We start from the raw sequence: 22512 nt of genomic DNA on the forward strand, positions 1-22512 counted from the left end.
TTTTTTTACATATAAATCGCGTATATTTGTTTTTTCAAACAAACCGACGACGGTAGTCTTCAACCAGTTACGATATGTCTAATAATAGGGGTTAAAGTATGAAATTGCCGATTTGTACTGAAAATCTAAATTGTTTATTTTTTAAATTTTTAACAAATTTATTTAATCAAAATAGTTGCCATTATTATCTATACATTGCTGCCATCTAATGGGAAGGTTATTAATGCCTTTGCGATAGAACTCCGACGATCTAGACTGCACAAACTGTGTGAAAGCATTTTGTACTGCCTCCTGGGAAGAAAACTTCTTGTCACGTAGATAATTGTCCAAATCACGAAAAAAATGGTAGTCCGTTGGAGCAAGGTCTGGTGAATACGGAGGATGACGAATGGTTTCTAACTGCAGTTCCTGAAGGGTCAAAATGGTTTCTCGTGCTGTGTGAGGTCTCGCGTTGTCGTGGAGCAATAATGGTGAAGATCGATTCATGAGTCGGGGCTGTTTTACTGCTAGTTTTGTCAACATGGTTCGGAGTTCGGCACAATAGACATCTGCCGTTATTGCTTGACCAGATCGGAGAAAACTATAGTGAATAACACCATGCTGAGACCACCAAACAGTTACCATTACCTTTTTATTGGTAAGTTTTGCTTTAGGACACTGTTGTGGCATTTGACCTGGGGTCAGCCATTGCATTTTTCTTTTCCGGTTATCATAAAGAATCCACTTTTCATCACATGTTACAATTCGATCCAATATTCCTTCATTTCTGTACCGGTTCAACAAGGCAACACAAGTTTCAACACGCGTTTCTTTCTGCAGATCAGTCAAATCATGAGGCACCCATTTTTGGTATTTTTTTATTTTATTGATTTGACGCAAGTGAGTCAATATTGTGGGTAAGGTAACGTTAAACCATGCCGCTAATTCCTGGGTAGTTTGACTAGGATCGGCTTCCACTATCTCTCTTAATTCATCGTTATTCACCTGTGTCTTGGGCGGTCTTCCTCGTGGCTCGTTCTTTAAGTCGAAATTTCCATCACGAAAGCGTTTAAACCAAAATCGCACGGTGCGTTCATTAGTAGACCCCTCTCCAAACGCAGCATTGATATTGCGGGCTGTTTCTGCCGCGTTAGTTCCGCGTCGGAACTCGTATTCAAAAATCACTCGAATTTTCGCAGTATCCATCTTTCTTGTCTAAATTGAATAACAAAAACAATTGAAAGTCGATATTCAAATGTTTCAAATTAAAAAAAAAAAATCACAGAAACCATTTGAAAAAAGTTTCATTCGAAAACCTCAAACCATGAAGATTCTATGAAAATTCAAAGAACCTATTACAATAAAACGGCAATTTCATACTTTAACCCCTAATATTAATGCAAACCATCCTATTTTTTCACTATAGTTACAATAGTTATTAATGAATACCACCACAATTAACAGTACCACCTCAGTCAACCGTGACCACGGGACCTGTAAATGGCCGAAACGTCGGTTTGTTTGAAAAAACAAATATACGCGATTTATATGTAAAAAAATAGTTTCATTTCCTATGTGTAACAATCGCGAAAACCTAAGAACTCGATATCAATTTTTTTTTTATAAAAAATAAGTGCGCATTTGACCTCCATCTGAGCTCATGATGAAAAGTGATGATGAGGTCGACGATGTAGCATGCACACCTTAGTAATGCCTATTCACTCTCGCCTTGAAAACGTTCAAGTTATAGCGTTCCAGGAATTTGTAGGGAAGTAACAAGTAAGTACGCAAGTAGGGAATTCCACTCTCTAGCCGCTCGCCATATTAATGTGAAAGCGAAATGGTTCATGCGAATCCTGGGAATATCCACAATATAGGTGTGGAATCCCAGCCCACGTCTAGTCCCCCGATGATGGAAAGGGGAAGGAGTCAAGTTATGCAACTCCATCGCACACTTTCCGTGACATATCCTGTAGAATACCGATAAGCAGGCAACTTTACGGCGGTGTTCATGGCTCTGCAGCTTCGTCTCTGTATGTATAAAAGCCGTATGTGAACTTACGTCAAAATTTCTTTTATCACGTTAAAATTCATGAAAAAAAAATGTGAAATCTTATAACATTCCTACTTAAGCATAAAAAAGTTGTTGTCTAATTTCGTTCGTAGAATCTTTAAAGCTCTCTCCTGAAAAGTTGTCATTTTGGAGTTGTGACCTTATCACACTAAGGATGCGATTATACATATAGAAACGCGGATATTACCTAAAAAAGACCGCATCTAATACTCAAATTAATATGGGCTATTCCCCCAAATCGACAAAATCAATCGCGTAAATGATACTTACTTGATTGCAATATATCTCCAGACAGCGAGTGAAAGAGTCAGCAAGATGGAAGCTGTGTGTAGGATCTGCGCGAAGTGCGAGTGAAACAGCATGTATACTGCCCAGGAGAACGGTCGCTCTTCTTGACCTGGTAGGAGCTGCTCAAAAAAAGAGTAAATCATGTATCGACACAAAACAATAATTGAGGCTGTCAGCGCAAAAGTGGTGTAACTCACGTTCAATATTTATTCTACAATATTACTTTAAATGTTACTAAATTACATAATTAATTTTTGATGCCACTTTCATATATAAAATTTTTTATTTATTTATTATTATGTACTTTAGTATGAAAAAAAATGTAGGTTTTGCTCGCCACTTTTGCGCTGATAGCCTCAATTATGAGAGAGAAAATAATTATACTAGACAAAATTTCCAAAATTAAGTACTTGGTATTCACGATTCTTACACATTGGATAAGAAACTATTTTTCGATCTAAATCACATCCATTTGGTTTTTTTTTTCAAATAAACCAACGTTATTAGACCCTTTACACATCTATATTTACAGCTGACTCAAATTGGTTTAGATCCGAAAACTAGTTTTATTTTGCAAGAGTTTCCAAAAATTCAAGAACTCCACGACAAGAGCAAGAAAAAGCAGATACAAGATTTTGGTGAAATTACAGGCACATGGGACTTGTCAACTAATGTCTCAGGGTGACGGGCGCAGTGGCATTGCCACTCAGATCTTTGCGATTTAAAGTTCTGAGTGGCACTGCAACTGTTATGGACAGGCGTGTAGTTTACCATCAGGCGTACGACTCGATCGTCCCGTCACTTGACATTTTAAAAATTAGATAAAGATGACAAAGATAAAGTTATTTATAAATATAAAGTTACAAAAAAATTATAAAGTTATATATAAAAGGCGTATTCAAATTAGATGCTTGTAGAAGCTCTGTAGTGGCGTGACTGTGGCACGGCAGTCGTGCGTCTGTAGAGCTTTAGTAATTTTTTTTTTCGCTTATTGTAATCGCGCGTCATGACAGTGGCGTTGCGACTGCGCTTGTAAATATTGTATGAAAATGAGCAGTGGCGCAGCTGCAGCACCACAGTCGAGTCACTGCAGCACTTCTACGAGTGAAGCGCCCTAAGTATCTAAGAAACTAGATAAAATATATTTGAAAGGCGTAATTGCAGAATGGAGACGAAGGGACAAAGTTTACAAAGTACAATTTTACCACCAGATTAAAACTTTATAATCACAGATCAGAACTTGGTATATGGCTAGCTACATTTTAATAATCTAGCACAACTTCGGTATTTGATTCAGTATCATGCCAAAGCGGCTCAGAAATATGTTTAAAAAAATGCCAATAATTTTAATTTTACTAACGGTAAAGCTCCTTGTGAAAGAATTCGTCCAGGGAAGTATTGCCATCTTACTTATTTCTGCAGCCAAGTAGTAATGTGAGTTTTAATGCGTATCGGTTTTGAAGGGTACTTGCGAAATTACATACACATGAGAGTTCTCAACTTTTGTTTCCGGTAGACGGGCGCAGCGCCTGTCCCCTCAGATCTTTGTGAAGCTCTGAGTGGCAAAAAATTTGCTAATTACTTCTGATGTGACATCAAAGGGAAGAGAATTTATATAAGTATGTAATGTTTGATATGTCCACAATGCATAGTAAATATGACGAAATGCTATTCGTTGTTTGAACATCTCATACGCTTCCGCTTTTTAGTGTTAGGTAAGTGACGTTACTTAAAATCTACCAAGAAGAAAAGCAATATTCAACTACGCCGCTTAGTGAAAAAATTAACATTATTTTGAGTAAACCATGTGGAGATGATAAAATAACGATATATTTTTTTTATAATATCAAGTGACGGGACGAACAAGTCGTGCGCCTGATAGTAAGCTACACGCCTGTCCATAACAGTTGCAGTGCCACACACAAGGAGCTCTATCGCTACTAAATATAGACTACCAATTATTGTGAAGTATGTACTATTTCCTGATGCAACTAAATAAAACTGAGGTCTTCGATTCTTAAAAGGTTTTCAGAACAAACATTAAAGGAATTAAACCGAATAACAATTAATCTCTTGAGTCAGTAAATAAGTACTTCCAGTAATGACTAGTTCGTAATGAAAAGTTCGTTAATTTTATTACGTAGGCACCCTAATAACGTGTGTTGTCTAAGGGACTTAACAAAATCTGTTGATCCGTTTCATTACATGTAATAAGCCAAATAATTATGGATTCTAAATTACTAATTTACACTTTCTATTATAAGATCCTCATTTATATTCGAAATTTGTCATTTAAGACTAATATGAAACCAATACTTTATACAAATTCTTGTGGTTTCTGCTCACTGAGATGACGAAAGTCCATAGACGTGATCCGTTCACTTCAGATACTGTTTCCAACAGTGATTTAAAAAAAAAAAATATTGTAAATGGTATATGTGAACAAGTATAACGACCCCGCTATGAACGCGCATTTGTTCTGGTTTGTAATACAATAGTGATCAGACATCACTATCATATTCACTATGATATCAGATTCCGTTTCACAAGTGACTCGTAGTACTGGCACTCCAGAGAATGAGACGAGGTAATTGGTGTGATTTTCTGGCCCTTTATTATTATTAGTTTGGATATATATTTTACAATGTTATTATTATTACAATATCTATTTACAAAGTACCTCTGAAGTTTCTTACTTGCTCTTCTTGCGAGAATCTGCCTTACAAATGAATGGTATTGTTTAATCAATTTGACAATTTAAGGTGTAATTTACTCACCTATACAGGGTTATTTGCAAAATAACAAGCTCGCAGGACTGTATTACTAACATCATAAACAATAACTTTTGTTACAGGACTTTTAATAATTCATTACACTTTGCATCCAAAAATAAAAATATTTCAAAGGATCGCTTTAAACGGTGGTAACTCTTTAGGGTACATTCATATACAAAAGATACCTGACCCCCCAAGCCGTCTTTGTCAAACTTTTGGTTCTGAGCACAAAAATGTGGAGAAAATTGTTAAACAAACTTAATCTTTTAACCTGTGAGCCGTAAAATTTATTTTAGTATGACTCCCTGGTCTTATTAGTGAATGATATTTTAAGAAAGTTTTTAAACCAATTTGATCTTTAACGTATGGTTCTGACTTAAATACAGAACACAAATTTCAACCAACTTTAGTAACGTCGTCGTGTCCAAACGGTATAAGGATTGCTTTGCAAATCGAGTCAAGTCACTTTAAAAATAAAATATTATATAGCTATATAATATTGTTTTTTTTTGTTTTTAACGTCGGGATAGGTGTAAGCAATGTCTAAGTATAAGGGAAAATTGCAATGAATTTAGGGAAGCATTTATTGCCGGACCATCATCGTCAAATATACGTCAAAGACTTTTAGAAAATAGTACTTTGACTCTCGATGACGCATAGGCGTTGATGATGGGAGATGTTTATAGAAACAAGCGCGTGTCTTGCAGGTCATTTGTCTAATTTGTTTGAAATTGAACAAATTAAAAAAAGTCTTATTCATACAGAACAATAATTTCAAATTTTAATAATTCCGTTAAGTGCGACATACTAAAACAAAAAAGAAAACTTTGGAAGGCACTAAAACCTTGAAAGTAATTAAAACTGAACAGACAAATAGGATTGAAACGTTGAACAAAGCGTAATCACAGAGACATAATCGTATGCAAACTGCAGAGCAATTTCGTGATCTGTTAATCTGTCCACACCCTCCGTACGCTTTATTAATAATATCTACCCACCCACCTTAGGCAATTGCTAATGAACAAATATTGTGATTTGTCAACGTTAACATTAAAAATTGAAACAATGCTGTTAAAAATATAACGTTAAAACAAAACAGTGCTCGTGAAATCGAACCACGGGTATTGTAACTAGCAGCCGATATAACAAGCCGCTCGACCAATTCAAATGACGAAATTTGGTGTTACCATCAACAGATCTAAAAAGTGTCAGATAGTACGACATAAAGTTAAAAGTTTATTTTTGTTTTTTTGTATGATACTAAGTGATGGGACGAACAAGTCGTGCACCTGATGGTAAACGACACGCCTATCCATAACAGTTGCAGTGCCACTCAGAGCTTTAAATCGCAAAGATCTGAGGTGCACTGCCTCGGCGCCCATCACCCTGAGACATAAGTTGAAAGTCCCATGTGCCTGTAATTTCACCAGCACCCTTACCCTTCAAAACCGGAACTTAGTAATAATGCTCACATAATCACATTACTGCTTGGCGGCAGAAATAGGTAAGGTGGCAGTACTTCCCTGGACGAACTCTTTCACAAGGAGCTCTACTGCTACTTAATAAATTTAAATTTATTTTAAAGCAAATTTATTATGTTTTATTAAGTTCATTAAATATCACGATGTTTTACAACCATAATATTTAATTATTCTAGTCTATTATAATTATCAATACAAAGGGTAACACAAATAAAAATTTCTTCGATCCCGCTGTACTCGAATTAGCGCCTTTGCCATACCGTTGTTGAAACAAGAGTTGTTGTTTATGATGTTAGTAACATGGTCCTGTGAGGTCGTTAGTATTTTACAAACATCCGCTTAATCATTTTTTCAGCAACAAAAATTATTACCAATATGTTGTAGAGTTATGCTCTTTGTGCCATATTAGTAAAATTTCAGAAATACCAAGCGTTCTATTCAAACGCGTCAAATGTCGCCGATTGAAGTGAACTTTAGAATTCCGAGGTCAGTGGTTTCAATTGTCTGGAGTCAGGAACTCAATATTACAAGTTGAAAATCGAGTATTGTACAGGATTAGAACATTATATTTTAACATTATTTTCATCAAAACGAAATATGGGTCACTTGATATTTGTGACTATAAGTTACAAAAATTTATCGGTTATTATTTTCATTTAATTTCATTTTTCAGCTAATATTGTCCCACTGCAAGGCGAAGGCCTCCCTTCTCTTTTTCCACTCTTCACGATTTAACGCCGCTACGGACCAAGACCTTCATATACGCATCCAATTCTGTTCTGGGTCTTCCACGACTTCGCCTTGCGTTTGGTGGGATCTACTACGTGGTGGACTTTGCCCACAGCTCGTTGGACAGACTCGGCAGACGTGTCGGAACCAGTTCCATTTTAAGCTCGCGGCTTTATGACCAATGTCAATAATTTGTGTTTTGGAGCGCAGTATGCTGTTTCGCACGCGGTCTTACAATTTTACTTTCAAGCTTACTGCGCTCCATGCCTCGCTGACAAACCCCTAATGCAAACTTTTGACGATTTGTCAAAGACCAAGTTTGAACGCACGTCTTTGAGCTTTCTTTTGAGGGATAGTGCTAATTTTCCCTTCATTAGGTCTTTCATTTAGTACTTATGGGGTTATTATTTACTTTGTGAAAAAAATCACTTTGATGCTGCATATTCACATTTTTTATAATAAATTACCATATCTAATTCTTAGTTCTTGCGATTGCTTGATTGGAAATGAAAGTTTTTTTCAGTTCGAAATCTCGTTTTTTTTTTAAACCAAACAAAGTTTCGAACTGAGTACATCTTTGTTTATTTTCGTGTAGCCCTTTCAAAATAAGTAACTTGAGTTTGAATTTATTTTTAGAAAAATTTGGGCTACAACCCGCAATAATCACAAATAAGGTTCAATTTCCATAATCGGTAGTACAATTTGCTATTGAAAAGGTTCATATCGGCGTTCTTACTTTAACCAGATTAAGAAGGTCCGCAAAAAACGCCTGATCAAAAGTACCAAGAATAATTGAGAGAGTGTGAAAAGACTGATGTGTATGGAGAAAGCGAAAAAGGTGTGTCAGGAACAAAACAAGGGGAGGTCGTTAATCTTTGGCTAACGCCATTAGGAACCATATGCAAGTTTTTTGGTTTACTACACCAAGTATCGGGGCGAACAAGTCGTGCGCGTGGTAGTAATCGACACGCCTGTCATAACAGTTGCAGTGCTATTCAGAAATTTTAAATCACAGATATTTGAGGAGCACTGCCACTGCGTCCGTCATCCTGAGACATAAGTTGATAAGTCCAATGTGAATGTAATTTCACCAACACACTTTCTCTTCAAAACCGAAACGTAGTAATGCTCATATTGCTGCTTGGCGGCAGAAATACAGAAGGGTACAGATCGTTGGTTATGATATATTGTACATTATATATTTTGATAATATCAGTCGTATTTAAATACGCTTCATAAAAGTTTCTGTTGTGAGTATAAATAGTTATTTATAGAAACGTCGATTACAATTGCGAATTGAGTTTCAAGCTCTCTAGCGAATAAAAAATAAGGTAATAATATCGTAAACATAAAAGAATGTTTAACGTTCATTGCACTCATCCATTTGTTTTCGGTATTGAAAGAAAAAAATATAAAGCGAACAGAACTGTCTTATTTCTTGGGATTAGATTAAGGATATAATTTTGTAGCCTACTCGTTCATAAACGCACACATTGGTACGGAGTAACTTTTTAAAGTCCCTTCGAATAAATAAAAAAATGTAAACGCACTAAGTAATTTCTGTTACTTACAAATTTTATTTAAAGGTTTTGTTCGCTAGTCTTTGCAATTTTGAACACAATACAAATCAAAACGTTTCTAATCGAAATGATGGAACACAAATATTTATTTGTAAGGCAGATTCCCCTGAGAGGAACAGACAAGAAACTCTAGAGGTTCCTCTTTGAAATACACATTTTTTCACATTACATGCTTAACTACAGAAAGAAGTGACAAATCTTGAAACTTACCAAGTACCTATAGATAGCGAATGGCACATACTCTAGCATGACGAAGATATCGGCTACAGCGAGCCACTTCAAAAGTCTGTTGATAGGTGCCGAAGCTAAATCTCGTCGGGTTAAAACAGCTACGTTCAGAGCGTTCGCTAAACTGCCGAACAGACAGACCTGCGGGGTTGTAAATGATGACGATTTATTATTGTCCGTTATAGTACTTATTAATATGAACAACTTTTATTTACAACGGTCCGTAAAATCGCGAAAAGAAAAACGCCTAGTCGTCGGTAAGGACGGTGACACGGTGTGTGTGAAGTGTCTATATATTGCGGTTTAATGGGCCTGTACAGTGGCGAATAATGGAGGGCATGGTTGTTGGTTGTCTCCCATTGTTTGACGATTCTTACCAGTGCAGAGGACATCGTCTCTGAAGGGGGATGTACTCGTAGTTGCTAGCATGGAGCATCTGTTGCTTAGAATGGCCTTCATATTATGAATTTAGCTGTGCGAACACGACGCTTGCGAAAATAATAATATTTAAACTTTTAAAGCCTTTAAACTTTAACTTATTATTAGTTATTACGTAAGGTAGGTTTTACTTGGTTACATTCCGCATATTAGATTGGCGCAACACGCGAACAGTTAGCTACAGGTAAAGACTGAATGAATGCCTTTTTATCCACACTCAGTTGTATTTTCTATTAGTTTTTAAATATTGTGTTTCCTATGTTTTGTGGAGAAGTAAATAGCCCCGCACTAAGAAAAACCTTGATTCGCGGGTGCTAAGGACACACGCATAGACAACCACACATTGTAATTTGGGTGTACCCAAACCCACGAGAGATAAATTCAGGCCATAAGAATATTTCTCTTGGCCCGGGAATCAATCCTCTCCTCTGCGTAGCAGACCACCATGAAATTGTTCGACCACGGAAGCAGTTAACAAAACAGTTAAGTTAATAACTGAAAAAGTAATCATAAGTCAGATATAAGCAGTAAAAAGTATCACCGTATTCCTAAACGAGAGCTAGCCCTGTTTATTTAATATATTACGATGCAGTATTGAAAATTGGACTGACACATTCACATTACCTCAAATGCTTTGACACTGTCAGTAAATGGCTTAGAAAAACTGACCTTTACTCACCTTTAACACTGACAAAACAAAATACATGACGTTTTCCTATAACTCGCTTTCCCAACCGATTTCAAATTCACATTTAATATTAGCGCATAACTGTTTTGACTCTCCAGAACGTAGCGCACACACTCAATACCTACATAATATGTCCTAAATTTAGTAGCACAAACCCAATGAAATATTTAGGCTTCATATTGAAACTGTTGCAGTTAGAGTACGAAAATTAATTTATATTTTGAAAATATTATATTTTGAGCTGCTGAAAACTGTGTATTGGTCACATTGTCAGTCGTTGTTTGTATGCTGTATAACAACTTTGAGAGGCACCCATAAAAAAACCTTGCAAAGTTTAGAAATAGCACTAAGAGCCATACTGAAACTCAGCACATGTCGACCTTTTCACTTTTCCGCAGCAGAACTCCTTGCTAAATGTGATGAACTTTCAATACGCCAGTTGTTCATACTACTAACTTTTTGAACTTTTCGAACTGGTGCCACCGTCTCGTTTCTACTATCACACCTCCCGCCAAAGGAGTAGAGTCCATCCCCACATTTTAGATGCCTAGCATTGTAAGACCACTCGGGCATCTCGTTCGTGCCTTCCTCGAACCTGCAAGATGTGGAATGATCTAGCTCCTTATTTCCTTTGCGCTATGACATGGGGTTCTTCAAAAAGCGTGTTAAAGGGCTCTCAAAGGCTGGCAACGAATAGGCAGCTCATCTGATGTTGCAAATGTCCAAGGGCGACAATAACCACCTCCCATCAAGTGGCTTGTCTGCTCGTTTGCCTCCTTCTTTACATATCCTTTGAATAAGTTTCAATGTAAGAAAACCACACAAGACTGTTTAAAAGGATTAAACCACAATGACACTGAACATTTAACATCTTTTGTTACGTAATATTAATAATAGTTAGGTGCTAGCAAATGTAATTAAGTATTCATGTTTTATTACAATTCATTGTCATTGAACAAAATATGTTGACTAATCATTGATTATAATCACTGATTTGGATAATCGAGATGCAAGTAAACAATTTTATTTCGTTAAGGTATCACCTAGATTAGCTTGCACTACTAACCTTAATTTTAATTATACAAACATGCAATAATTTGACTGTTTGCGATAGTCACGACTCATTTGACTGTTTGCGCACATATGTATGTAAGTAAAAGGTTATTTAATAAGGTTAATGTATTTAAGTTAAATGCTTATACAGAATACATTTGTATTTATATTTATTGAGGAGTTGTTATATAGTCATGGACAGTTTGACATAGTCATTGAAAGAGAATTGCCTATCCATGTAACTTCAGGGCGTCCCACAGTATTTACCAATGGAATTTGGCAGACAAAAAGGAGAAACAGCGGAGAGATTTAGTGCCTTACGTCTGAACAGGTTACTTCGAGTGACTTACCACCCAAACACTTTGGAGAGAATAAGGTGAAGGGAAGAAAAAGAGGGGGGGCTTAAGTAATTGGTGCTTGCCTTAGCTGAATACTCTGATTCAAGAGAACACAGGCAGTCTCCCCGGGTCAGAGCTCCGACTTCGTTAACAACGTTTGATATCGACCAAAACCAAGAACAACATCGGAGCATAAAGTAATGCAAAGAAACACAAAGCTGACGTTGTGAAAAGAACACGCAACTGAGCATGCGTAAAGCAATACTAAGAAACACAAAGCCGGTGTTCTGAAATGGACACGCAACCAAGCTTGCGAAGTGATGGCACGACAGAGCGCGACGGACAAAACAACAGAAAGCGATGAACTGTTTCGAAATAACGAGTAGAATTTGAACAGTACCGTATGGAACAGCTAATTATTATTTGTGACTTGAATGGATCCTCATAAAAAAATCTTATTAAAAGGTGTTATCATATCTTAAAGCCACCAATAAAATGTCACGTTATAGTTTGCATTAATAGAGGATATATAAGAAACTAGTGGAGTAATTTCACAAAAAAATAATTGAATATCACGGTAGTGAAACATTCTGACATTCAATAAAAAATTTCATGGAGGATTTTCAAGAGCTTTCTTAAGATGTATCGGTCGCTTTTTTAAACTTTATATAAAATGTTCTTTGTGTATGACAATACTACTGCCGATAATTCAAATTCAGTTTTAGGGAGTTCTTTACGGAACCTTATCTATGATAATCTCATCTTTATATCTCCAAATAAATACTAAACAATTAATGAAGTAAAAGTTTTTAGTCGATTTCACATGTATGTATATAGTGTGCTAAATCATTTATTCATAAATATATTTTTAATGATTACATTATTAATGAATCCTTAATCATTGACACATAAATCATTATTAATGGGTGAGACTACTTGGTGGGCCTAGGCTAAGCCCAGGTCCAATGGATGAAGTCGAGTTGGGGATGATAATGACGGGATTAGATCACATTTCAATTGGTGAAGTATAAAGACATTTATACTGTCTTGAGTGTAATCTTTAATGACACGCCGGTTACACACGGCGGCTTTTAGCAGCGATGCAAACGCGATGATGATGATGTAGTTATGCAGTCACTAATCGTCGACCTTTACACACGCGCGAGATTTTAAACACGAAGGAAGCGCGCAACTGAGTCGATGCAAACGTGCAATTGCATCGCTACACTTGGGATTCATAGGGGATTGCATCGATGTAATCATGCTTTTGTATCGATGCAGTCGTGCTTTTGCATCGATGCAATCGTATATAAATCGCAAGTATAGCGATGAAATCGCGTGTTTCACGAACGCGCGTTTACACCGCTGCTATAAGTCGCCGTGTAAACTAAACCACACAAACATTGACGTTTTAGGAAGAATCGTAATAATAAATAAAAATAAAATAAAATAACAATTAAATAAAAAAATAATAAAATAAAATAAAAATACCTTGCAATACCAAAATTAGCATAAAACTTATGCATTACACTGCTTTCGAAATCTCTTCTCCACCAAATATAACGGCTACTCTTCCCACTTATCGATTTTCATCGTATTGGTCGGAACTTTTGTAACCTAATCAGGTATGTTTCGTGTAAATATAAATGAGTCAAATTAAAGTCCGTAACTATGAGAAGAAAACAAAAAACATTTTTTTTAATTATGGATTATTTTTCTACGGAATCTCCTTTTAATTCAATACACCTCGACCTAACGACATTCCAACTTCTTCAACCCATCAAAAACATAAATATTTTTTTTACGAACTGAAAAATAAGCCTCTGTTTCTGCTATCACTTCCTCATTTGATGCAATGAGTAACGACCTCACCTAACTTCTTTACTTCTATTTTTTTTTTATTTTCGCCCTTATTTTAAAAAAGTAACGTCAGTTGCTTAGCAAGAAGTTACGGAAATCCCTGAATCGTCTCAGGGGTAGACCCCCAAGTATCAAGTATGAAGCTCCATTCGCATCACGCGTCTTTTCATTTGGTCAAGTATTGCTTATTTGGCAGTAATTGTTTCGGACGGATGTCGGACGGAGATCGAGAGTAGACCCCCAGGTCACAAGTTGGTCGATGTAGCGACAACATGGTGAAAAAGAGACTATTGCTAAATAATGGGAAGTGTTCTTACATGGTCATCGGTACTGGGCATCAAAAAGAGTCAGTGCATAAAGTTAATCCGTTACTTATGATGGAGGGACATCAAATTAACGAGTCTGTTAATATGAGCGATTTAGGCCCCGTAATGGATGGCACACTTAAATTTGAACAACATGTCGGTAGGAAAATTACCACTTGTTATGCATTACTAAAACAGCTGTATATGCTAAGACCATTTTTAAACACGTCTGTACGAGTTAAACTATCTGATGCCCTAGTATTGTCTAATTTGAATTATTGCGACATAGTGTCTACGGCCTTGTTTACTGAAGAAAATAGAGAGGAAGATTCAGCGGGTTCGTAACTCTTGAGTCGGATTTTGCCATCCAGTCCCTCCATGCTCTCATATTACTCCTTTTTTAAATTCTTTTATCCTATTAAATATGTTCAATAGGCGTAGATTAAAATTGAATTGTCTCGTAATTTGAAACATTATGGTATATACCTCAGTATTTAGTGAACAAATTGTGCTGGAATCACAGAGTGAAAGATCAGACTCGGTCAACGCGGTAGCCAGTGTAACAATTTCGCTCGTTTCTTCGGTTACACTCCTTCAAAAAAAAGCTTTCGGTTTGCTTCGTCTAAATGTGGAATGACAATCCACCCCCAATTAAACTTAGCCAGACATTGCACACTTTCAAAAGAAAGTGTAAGCAGTGGCTACTCAACGTACAGAAATTACAATGTTGCTGGACTAAATTGTTATCGTGATTGCATTAAATCGTAGCAAATCGTTTCTTTGTTTTGTTTTAAGTTTCTTCTTAATTTATTTGTCACGTAAGTCAATTTAAATGTATGTGGGAAGTTAAAACCTGTTCTAGTGCCGTTAGTACTTGTTTTTAGGTACTGTCCTTTTCATTCTTGTGAAGTCAGATAAATGTTAGCAGCGAATGTTCAAGTATGAAGGTGGAACCTGAAAAGCAGCATGTAGTGCTGAGGCTCCATCCTTTTCATTTGAACTAAATTCCACTACATTTCCGAAACTGTTAACGGTAAACCTTTTTCATTATAAATGTGCTTGTGAATAAATTTAATATCTTATTATTATTAATAATAATAAATAGAGTTCCTGAATCCCCCACACTCTCATGCCCACTGTATCCGACCAGCTGCACCCGCGAAGACCCGACAAGAAGAAGAAGAAGAAGAAATAAATCCCGAACAAAGTTTTTATTTAACTTTGAAGTTGAGAATTAATTCTCAACTTCAAACATTACAATCATAATTATTTTCAAAACAAGAAATTCATTGTGGGGTTCGACCAAATTTGAAAGTTTTAAAATGAATAACCCAACAACAAAACAACAAATTCGCATTAAAATTCAATTTAGACACTTCACACACACATTCAGAAAACGAAATGAGGTTGTTTTTTAAGGAATTCAGCTTTGGTGCGTCAGCGCTCATAAAAATTCGGATCGTTTATTAAGTTTGAATTTTGATCTTTCTGACCCAACGAAGATGAAGTCGATGAGTGACATTTTTATGACGCGAAAAACCCTTCGCGGCAATATCCAGGACCCATTATTATAACCCACTTATACGTCCCCATAATCGGGCTTTACTCACGATTACGTGTTATTTATAAGAATGACCGATTCTGTTAGATCCCTGCTAGTGCTAGTGCATAGTAGGTCAATGTGGACAATACTATTCCTGCCTATATGATTTTATATTAGATTCTGAAGTAAACAGAACTTTGACAACTGCACAAAAACTTTTTGACTTACCAATAAACTCACGTATCCATGAACATTGTTGTACGCAAGTATCAAATCTCTGAACTCTCCTGAACAATATTCCGACAACTGACATTCCTTCTTCACAGAAATGTTATATTTATTTCTATAACTCTCCAACACTTGAAGGAGCTCTTCAAGACTCGTGTGGTTGTTCCCTCTGTTTGTTAAAAGTGACGTCAAACGTGGATCCTCCAAAATATTAAACGTGTTGTTCGCAAAAGTCTCATTGAGGCGTCGTGTGTCGTCGTCGGCTAGCATTGTGGCTATTGTGGCCCTTTGTTCATCACTTAACACTATGAATTGCGATGTCTACTCCAATAGAACATGGCCTCTTTCAAGCAATAAGTTCCCAAAACTGCTGCTATCCATATTAACTCTTTCTGTAACAAAAAAAAACGATGTGTTTTAATCTGCTTTGACTCTTAATGTAATATTTTACACATTTTGTATTTTTTTACGTAACAATTTTATGTCAATTTTGTTATCGTCACTACAATCAACTATCGTCATAGTTCACTTAGTTTTTAATTTAATTTGTTTAACAAATCTCTTTCATAAACGAATTTAAGTATGGGTATACAAAATGAGTAAAAAAATATTATTTTTCAAGCTTTTGTTTATATTCCAATGACAAGCGTTTGCATTATATTCCTATTTGATTTTATCGGTAAGAATATTGTTAAATCTGTCACTAACATCCTGAGAAATGTTAGTGTTAGATTTAAAACGTTGAAGGCCCATTATTTTCGTATTTTCAATAATAAGAGTTCACAACGCCCATTATTGTCTCATTATATAGTACTATTTGTAACTAAACAAAGGGAGAAGACTAGTGGACCGTTCTAGCTGTGATCTGTGATTTATTTAACTGTATACTGAAAACAAATTATAATAAATTACAATTGTGACTACATACAGTGCCATATATTGACCGTTTTATGAATTTCCTTTAAAATGAATTCGCAGAAAAGAGAAAAGCATTATATGTATTTATATACGCACATATCATAAACCCTTTACGATATGTTCAAAAACCGCAAATTACGACCGACATAAACTGTTTTGTTAGAACAAATTTCTTATCTATGAAAATGCTATTATTGCATTATTAACATCGAATTCGATTTTATTATTACATTCAAATTTCGAACTTCTCTGGAAAACAAAACCAATTTGATTCGACTTCAATTCCTATATCAGTCGAGATGAAGTTTTATTCGAAAAGAAATGTCAATACCCATTGACTTACAATTATATGGACGTCGGGTCCGCGCTAAAAAGTGTCCGCACTTGTAAGGCGCTAAAATCGTATACAGAGCGCGACACTCCGCTTTAGTCTTTATTTGTTCTAGGGACAGCGCGATACTGCGATGACATAACAATTTAAATTTCGAATAGGTTGACTTGGGACATTTTTTTCGTGGTTTTTGTATTAGACCCGTCGTCCATTTATTTGTAAGTCAATGTCAATACCAAACAATTTTGACAAATTTCACACGTTACTTGATATCGAACGATATGATAGTTGGGGCCGACTCTAGTTTGTCTATGAATTAAATAAAAACTACGGTTGTGTGACATGCGTGAGAAAAGTTATTTTCACTTCTCATACTCTTAAAGTGTGGGCTGCATAAAATAGGATTTTATGTTCTAGTGCATAAAATAGGATTTGATGCTCTAGTGCATAAAATAGGATTTTATGCTCTAGTGCATAAAATAGGATTTTATGCTCTAGTGCATAAAATAGGATTTTATGCTCTAGTGTATAAAATAAAATCGTCATTGAAGACCGAGGCAATGACGCCTGCGCCAACAGCCACGCACACTAGAACTTTATAAAATAAAGTTTTACTTTTTTTTAATCCGTGTTATATTTCTAATTGTTGTAATTCAATTTTAATTAAATAATCGTTTATTAGTAATATTGCTGTTTAATTTCCTCGCAATCCAAGTGAAAAGCAGAGTGAATAACTCGTTCATAAAACCCATTTTACCCTCGACTTAAGTATCCACTCGGATATACTCGTCTCGGAAAACATAACGCGTTATATGCACTTGTTGTACAATCTACTATATTTCTTGCCGCTATTTCGCCAGTGTCGTAACATGCGGTTCCTGTACACATCGTAGAGAACTTATATAATGTGTATAGATAAAGCAGTGTATGTAACTGTACATAACAATGTTGCCAGATTTTTGCGAAGTTAATTCGCCAATTTATGTATGTTAAGTAGTCGATATTCGCCTAAGCCATAAAATTCCTAAAAATCAAGGAAAACAATTCTACAATTCTGCTTGCTGCCGGAAATTGGGGAATATGAACTTTCCCCAATTCCCCACACGTAGAAATACTCAAACCCCCAAATGAGTGGTTTTACAACTCTATTCCCCACAAAATCCCCAACCTAGTTTGTAACTCCCCAGACATTTTATTCAGCAGCCTAAAATTGCCTGTTTCTCTTTCAAACATAACCTAAATATCGTCGAGTAGCCGACCACTTTTTTAATCGCCGCATGACCTCTCGAAGTAGCCTAAATGGCGAAAAATTGCCTAATCAGTGGTACATAATTAGACATTAAAATACGTGTGTGGGATTATGAAACGAGCCGACAGTGTGATTTCATTATATAACGGTCACATGAACTACTATTTGTGATAATGAATTAAGTTAAGGGCTCTGAACATTTAACCAATTTACAGTCCACGTGTTCCTCAAGTCAAGATTTCTTACGCTATTTTTAAACGGAACAACAGCGTCACCAATCAATATAGAAGGATTGAAAATTAGTAGTAACACTAACTTTACGTTCAGTACCACAAATCACGGGAATACTCTAAGTTCTAAGTTTTGGTTCAAAATCGTTTCGTACCGATTTCGTGCCAATAGAGCTCCTTGTGAAAGAGGTCGTTCAGGGAAGTACTGCCTCCTTATCTATTTCTACCTCCAAGCAGTAATATCAGCATTACTTTGTTCCGGTTTTGAAGGGTAAGGGTGCTGGTGAAATTACAGGCAAATGGGACTTGTCAACTTATGTCTCAGGGTGACGGGTGCAGTGGCAGTGCCCATCAGATCTTTGCAATTTAAAGCTCTGAGTGGCACTGCAACTGTTAGGACAGGTGTTAGTTTACCATTAAGCGCACGACTTGTTCGTCCCGTCAATTGACATTATAAAAAAAATATCCCGACCGACCAACCGACGATCTTTTTTTAGTAGCAATAGAGCTTCTTGTGAAAGAGTTCGTCCAGGGAAGTACTGCCACCTTACCTATTGCTGCCGCTAAGCAATCCAGTTTTGAAGGGTAGGGTTGAAATTACAGGCACAAGGGCGTTGTTAACTTATATCTCAGGCTAACGGACGCAATGACAGTGTCCCTCAGATGTATACAATCGTAATAGCTCTGAGTGGCACTGCAACTGCTATGGACAGGCGTGTCGCTCACCACCAGGTGCACGACTTGTTCGTCCCGTCACTTGGTATTACAAAAAATCTCGGAAAAAATCTAGAGCGGGAGCTGCAGCGCACACCTGCACTGTACAAGCCCGTATGTGCACGTGCAGTTGCATCTCATCGGCATTACATCACATTCAGAATCAGACAAAAAACTGAGCCTTGAATCGCAACTCGTTACCACGACACTAACCGTTATAAATTTTCCCCAAAAGTTAATGCATTGTTCACTTGACAGAGGCCAGAAGTGTATGAAATGAACCAATTATTACACGCATCAATCGACAGACCAAAACTTCCTTATCTTAACCTCACAACCAAAACGCGTATGAAGTCAGATAATGGCAATAGTACTTAGTACATTTATGAACATTTAATTTATGTCAAGAAGAATGGTAACCTTTTTATGAAAAATTAGTGACAAACATAACATTAAATACGAGGAACAAAAATAAACTGGCTTTTCTCGACAGTAGTCTTCACAAAGTAACAAATTCATTAAAATTTAAGGGGCAATGTACACGCTATTATAAGATTCCTGTTGATATTAAAAATGTGCCATTTACGAGGTTTAAAACTGTATTGAAACAAATACTTTACACTAAAGGTTTTTTATTACCTTTTAGCTGTATACTACATACAGCTAAAAGGTAATAAAAACCCGTACAGGTATTACACAAAAATACAGGTAAAGTATTTATTATACAACTTTTGGATACTATACAAATGATAAATCTATACAAAATGTTTATTTACAAACTGAAACTTCTGGAGTTTCTTATGCTCATTTTATATTGCGGCAGAACGGAATGGAAGCGAATTTTTGTAACGATATTGCACACAGCATAGCCAAAATCTTCCGCGGAATTCTCGCGCATGCTCGAGAATGCTCGCACATTCTCGCTCGCACATTCCTCGGAAGATATTGGCTTCTATCTAGTTTATATGTTACACAATTGACCTTAAAGATCATTATGACAGGTTCCACCGCAATATAAATTGAGCGTTACTCATTCTTCTCACGGGAATCTGCCTCACTATTGAGAATTAAAGTTTAATCAGTGTGACGATTTCTAGTATAATTTGTTTACATGTGAAATAAAGTTAATTTCAGTTTGAGTTACAGTTTATTTTATTGTTTCAGTTACATTTGGGTAAGGCTTAAACTTACCCAAATGAGTAACTGTTAGGCTATCACTAATCACGCTCATTAAGGTTGATAATTTCACCTAAAACCAAATTGGTTGACTTAAAAAATTTAGTGCGTCTAGAAAAGCGGTAGTTAAAGGCTTTTTATATAATTTTCGAAAATGCGAAAATCTGACTTACCGGTGTCAGGTCTGTAAACCCCTTCCCCCTGATTTCTTCGAAACAGGCGAAACAACAACGAACTTCCACGAATGGCGGAATATTCCACAAACCAGGGATTGACTTTCTATTGCTCAAATTGCGAGTTATGAATAAACCTTAATTAGTTTAGCATGGACTTTGAAATTTGGTGAATCCAAGAGTTACAATCCGTAAAACCGTCAATTAGCAAACCAATATTACTTACGATAGTAGTCAAATATAACATATAAGAGAGCAAAAAGTGTTTAATCAGAGCATTTGTAAGATGTCTGGGATGACGTGCTCGTAATATCACCTCATCATGTTACTAAGGTTTAATTTTATATTTAATAACAACATTTAAGAAGGAGCAAGCCAAAAAAGTTTTGACGTTGGCTCCGCCCAAATTTGTGAAACAAATATATAAATATATGAAGTTCGCGTGACATGCGACAGGAGATGTTGAATTTTGCGCATTAAAAGTACCAAATTCGTTTTATCGGAATAACTCTAAAACTAAAGGGATTAAAAAAAAATGCGTAGTGATAGTTGTCGATCATGCATAAATATAATTAATTATCTAATTTTTGTCCTAATAACCTGTAGCATTTCGAGGATAAATCGAAAAAATGTGAAAATTAGAGGTCATTTCGTGATTTTCATCTATCGAGGAAACTTTATTGTTTTATGTTTCTGATTAATGTCTATGCTTGAATATGTCGTGTAGTTACTCATACAATATTTTATTTTTACGTGGCCGAACGGTTACCATTCCGGACTGCCATGCAGAGGTCCTAGGTTCGATTCCCAGGCCGGGAGAAATATGTGTATAGCCTGCATATATTTCTCTCGTAATTATTAGTAATACAATGAAATCAACAAAATTACAATAAATAACTATAACTTACCTAACAAAGTTACGCGACCTACTTTTTTACTCTTGTATGTATTGTTTACTGTTACATAAAAGTTGTTAAATTATCTTCCATTTCGTTGCGCATTAATTAAATTGAGCCTTTAGGTGGTAACTCATCGTCTTGGCTGACAGTACAAGCTTCGACAAATTGTGAATTGCTAAACTCGTATATTAGAAGACCTCACGTTCAACTCGGTTTTCATCTCATTTTCGTCCTGCAATTACTTATTTGTTGATGGTCCACGAAAGGAGCCTACGTGGTTGCCATTCTTTACCTGTGCGTCTTGCGCACACTGGGCAACAATCGGAGTACATTACGCCGATATGAAAATCCTTTCACCACTATAGCAAGCATTACAGTGTATGCCATCGATGCGATAAGAAGAACAATTACGTTTTTATTCATTTTCTGCATTAATATCCTAATTTTAAAAGGCAATATCCATCGCGCAATATCATTACAAAATTAAGCTTTACTTATACGTAATTTCTACATTGATTGAATACAGGCTTCTCGTTAACAAGCGGTTTAATATAATCTGTTTAAAATGAAGCTTTACTGCTAAAGCGATTTACTTGGTTATTATCAAGCGCAGTCAAGCGAAAACTTTAGCTATAAACCACTGAATATGAAACCCAGTGACTGGATAAATAGTACTGCAAAGCGTCTATTTGTAGAAATACCGATTGTTTCATATCATACTATCCATTTTTTTCGATTTACATACCTATTGTTGTCTGAATAAGATCTTCGTATAAATCGAGTTCTTAGCTTTTAGAGATTAGGTACTACAAATTGGAAATGAAACTCTTTTTTTACGTACATAAATCGTGTATATTGTAGTATATCCTTATTATTTACATAACTTTTTCTTCATTTATTTTCCAAAACAAAATAACATATAGTGGTTCATAAATATTTACTGCAATCCCTTTAACGGGTTTATAGGCGGTTAGCTGCTAACTATAGTCATCGCACAGCGTTATCCGCTTTCTTTTTAACCGACTTCAAAAAAAGGAGGAGGTTATATGTTCGATTGTACGTATGCTTTATGTATGTTCACCGATTTAAATGTGGACCAATTTTGAAAATTCTTTTTTTGTTTCAAAGAGTATACGTTCGAGGTGGTCCCAACATCACCAAGTCAGAATCTGGTGAAGAGACTCCATGGAAACCGAGCAAAATCCTAAAATTATAAAATATTTTTGAGTGTACTGA

General features: G+C 36.0%; 1 protein-coding gene across 1 annotated transcript in view; it reads right to left on the reverse strand.

The window, feature by feature from the left end:
* LOC113230706 (sex peptide receptor-like) overlaps positions 1-22512 on the reverse strand; it is an 81015-nt gene that overhangs the window by 38730 nt on the left and 19773 nt on the right. The window contains exons 2-4 of the mRNA XM_026464756.1: positions 15587-15978; positions 9116-9274; positions 2324-2460 (exon numbers count right to left, since the gene is read on the reverse strand). Of these exons, the coding sequence (XP_026320541.1) occupies positions 2324-2460; positions 9116-9274; positions 15587-15856 (566 nt within the window). The 5' untranslated portion in view covers positions 15857-15978. The remainder of the gene's footprint in view (positions 1-2323; positions 2461-9115; positions 9275-15586; positions 15979-22512) is intronic.

This window comes from Hyposmocoma kahamanoa, unplaced genomic scaffold, assembly GCF_003589595.1.
Source record: "Hyposmocoma kahamanoa isolate Upper Pololo Valley unplaced genomic scaffold, ASM358959v1 64, whole genome shotgun sequence".
NCBI lineage: Eukaryota > Metazoa > Arthropoda > Insecta > Lepidoptera > Cosmopterigidae > Hyposmocoma > Hyposmocoma kahamanoa.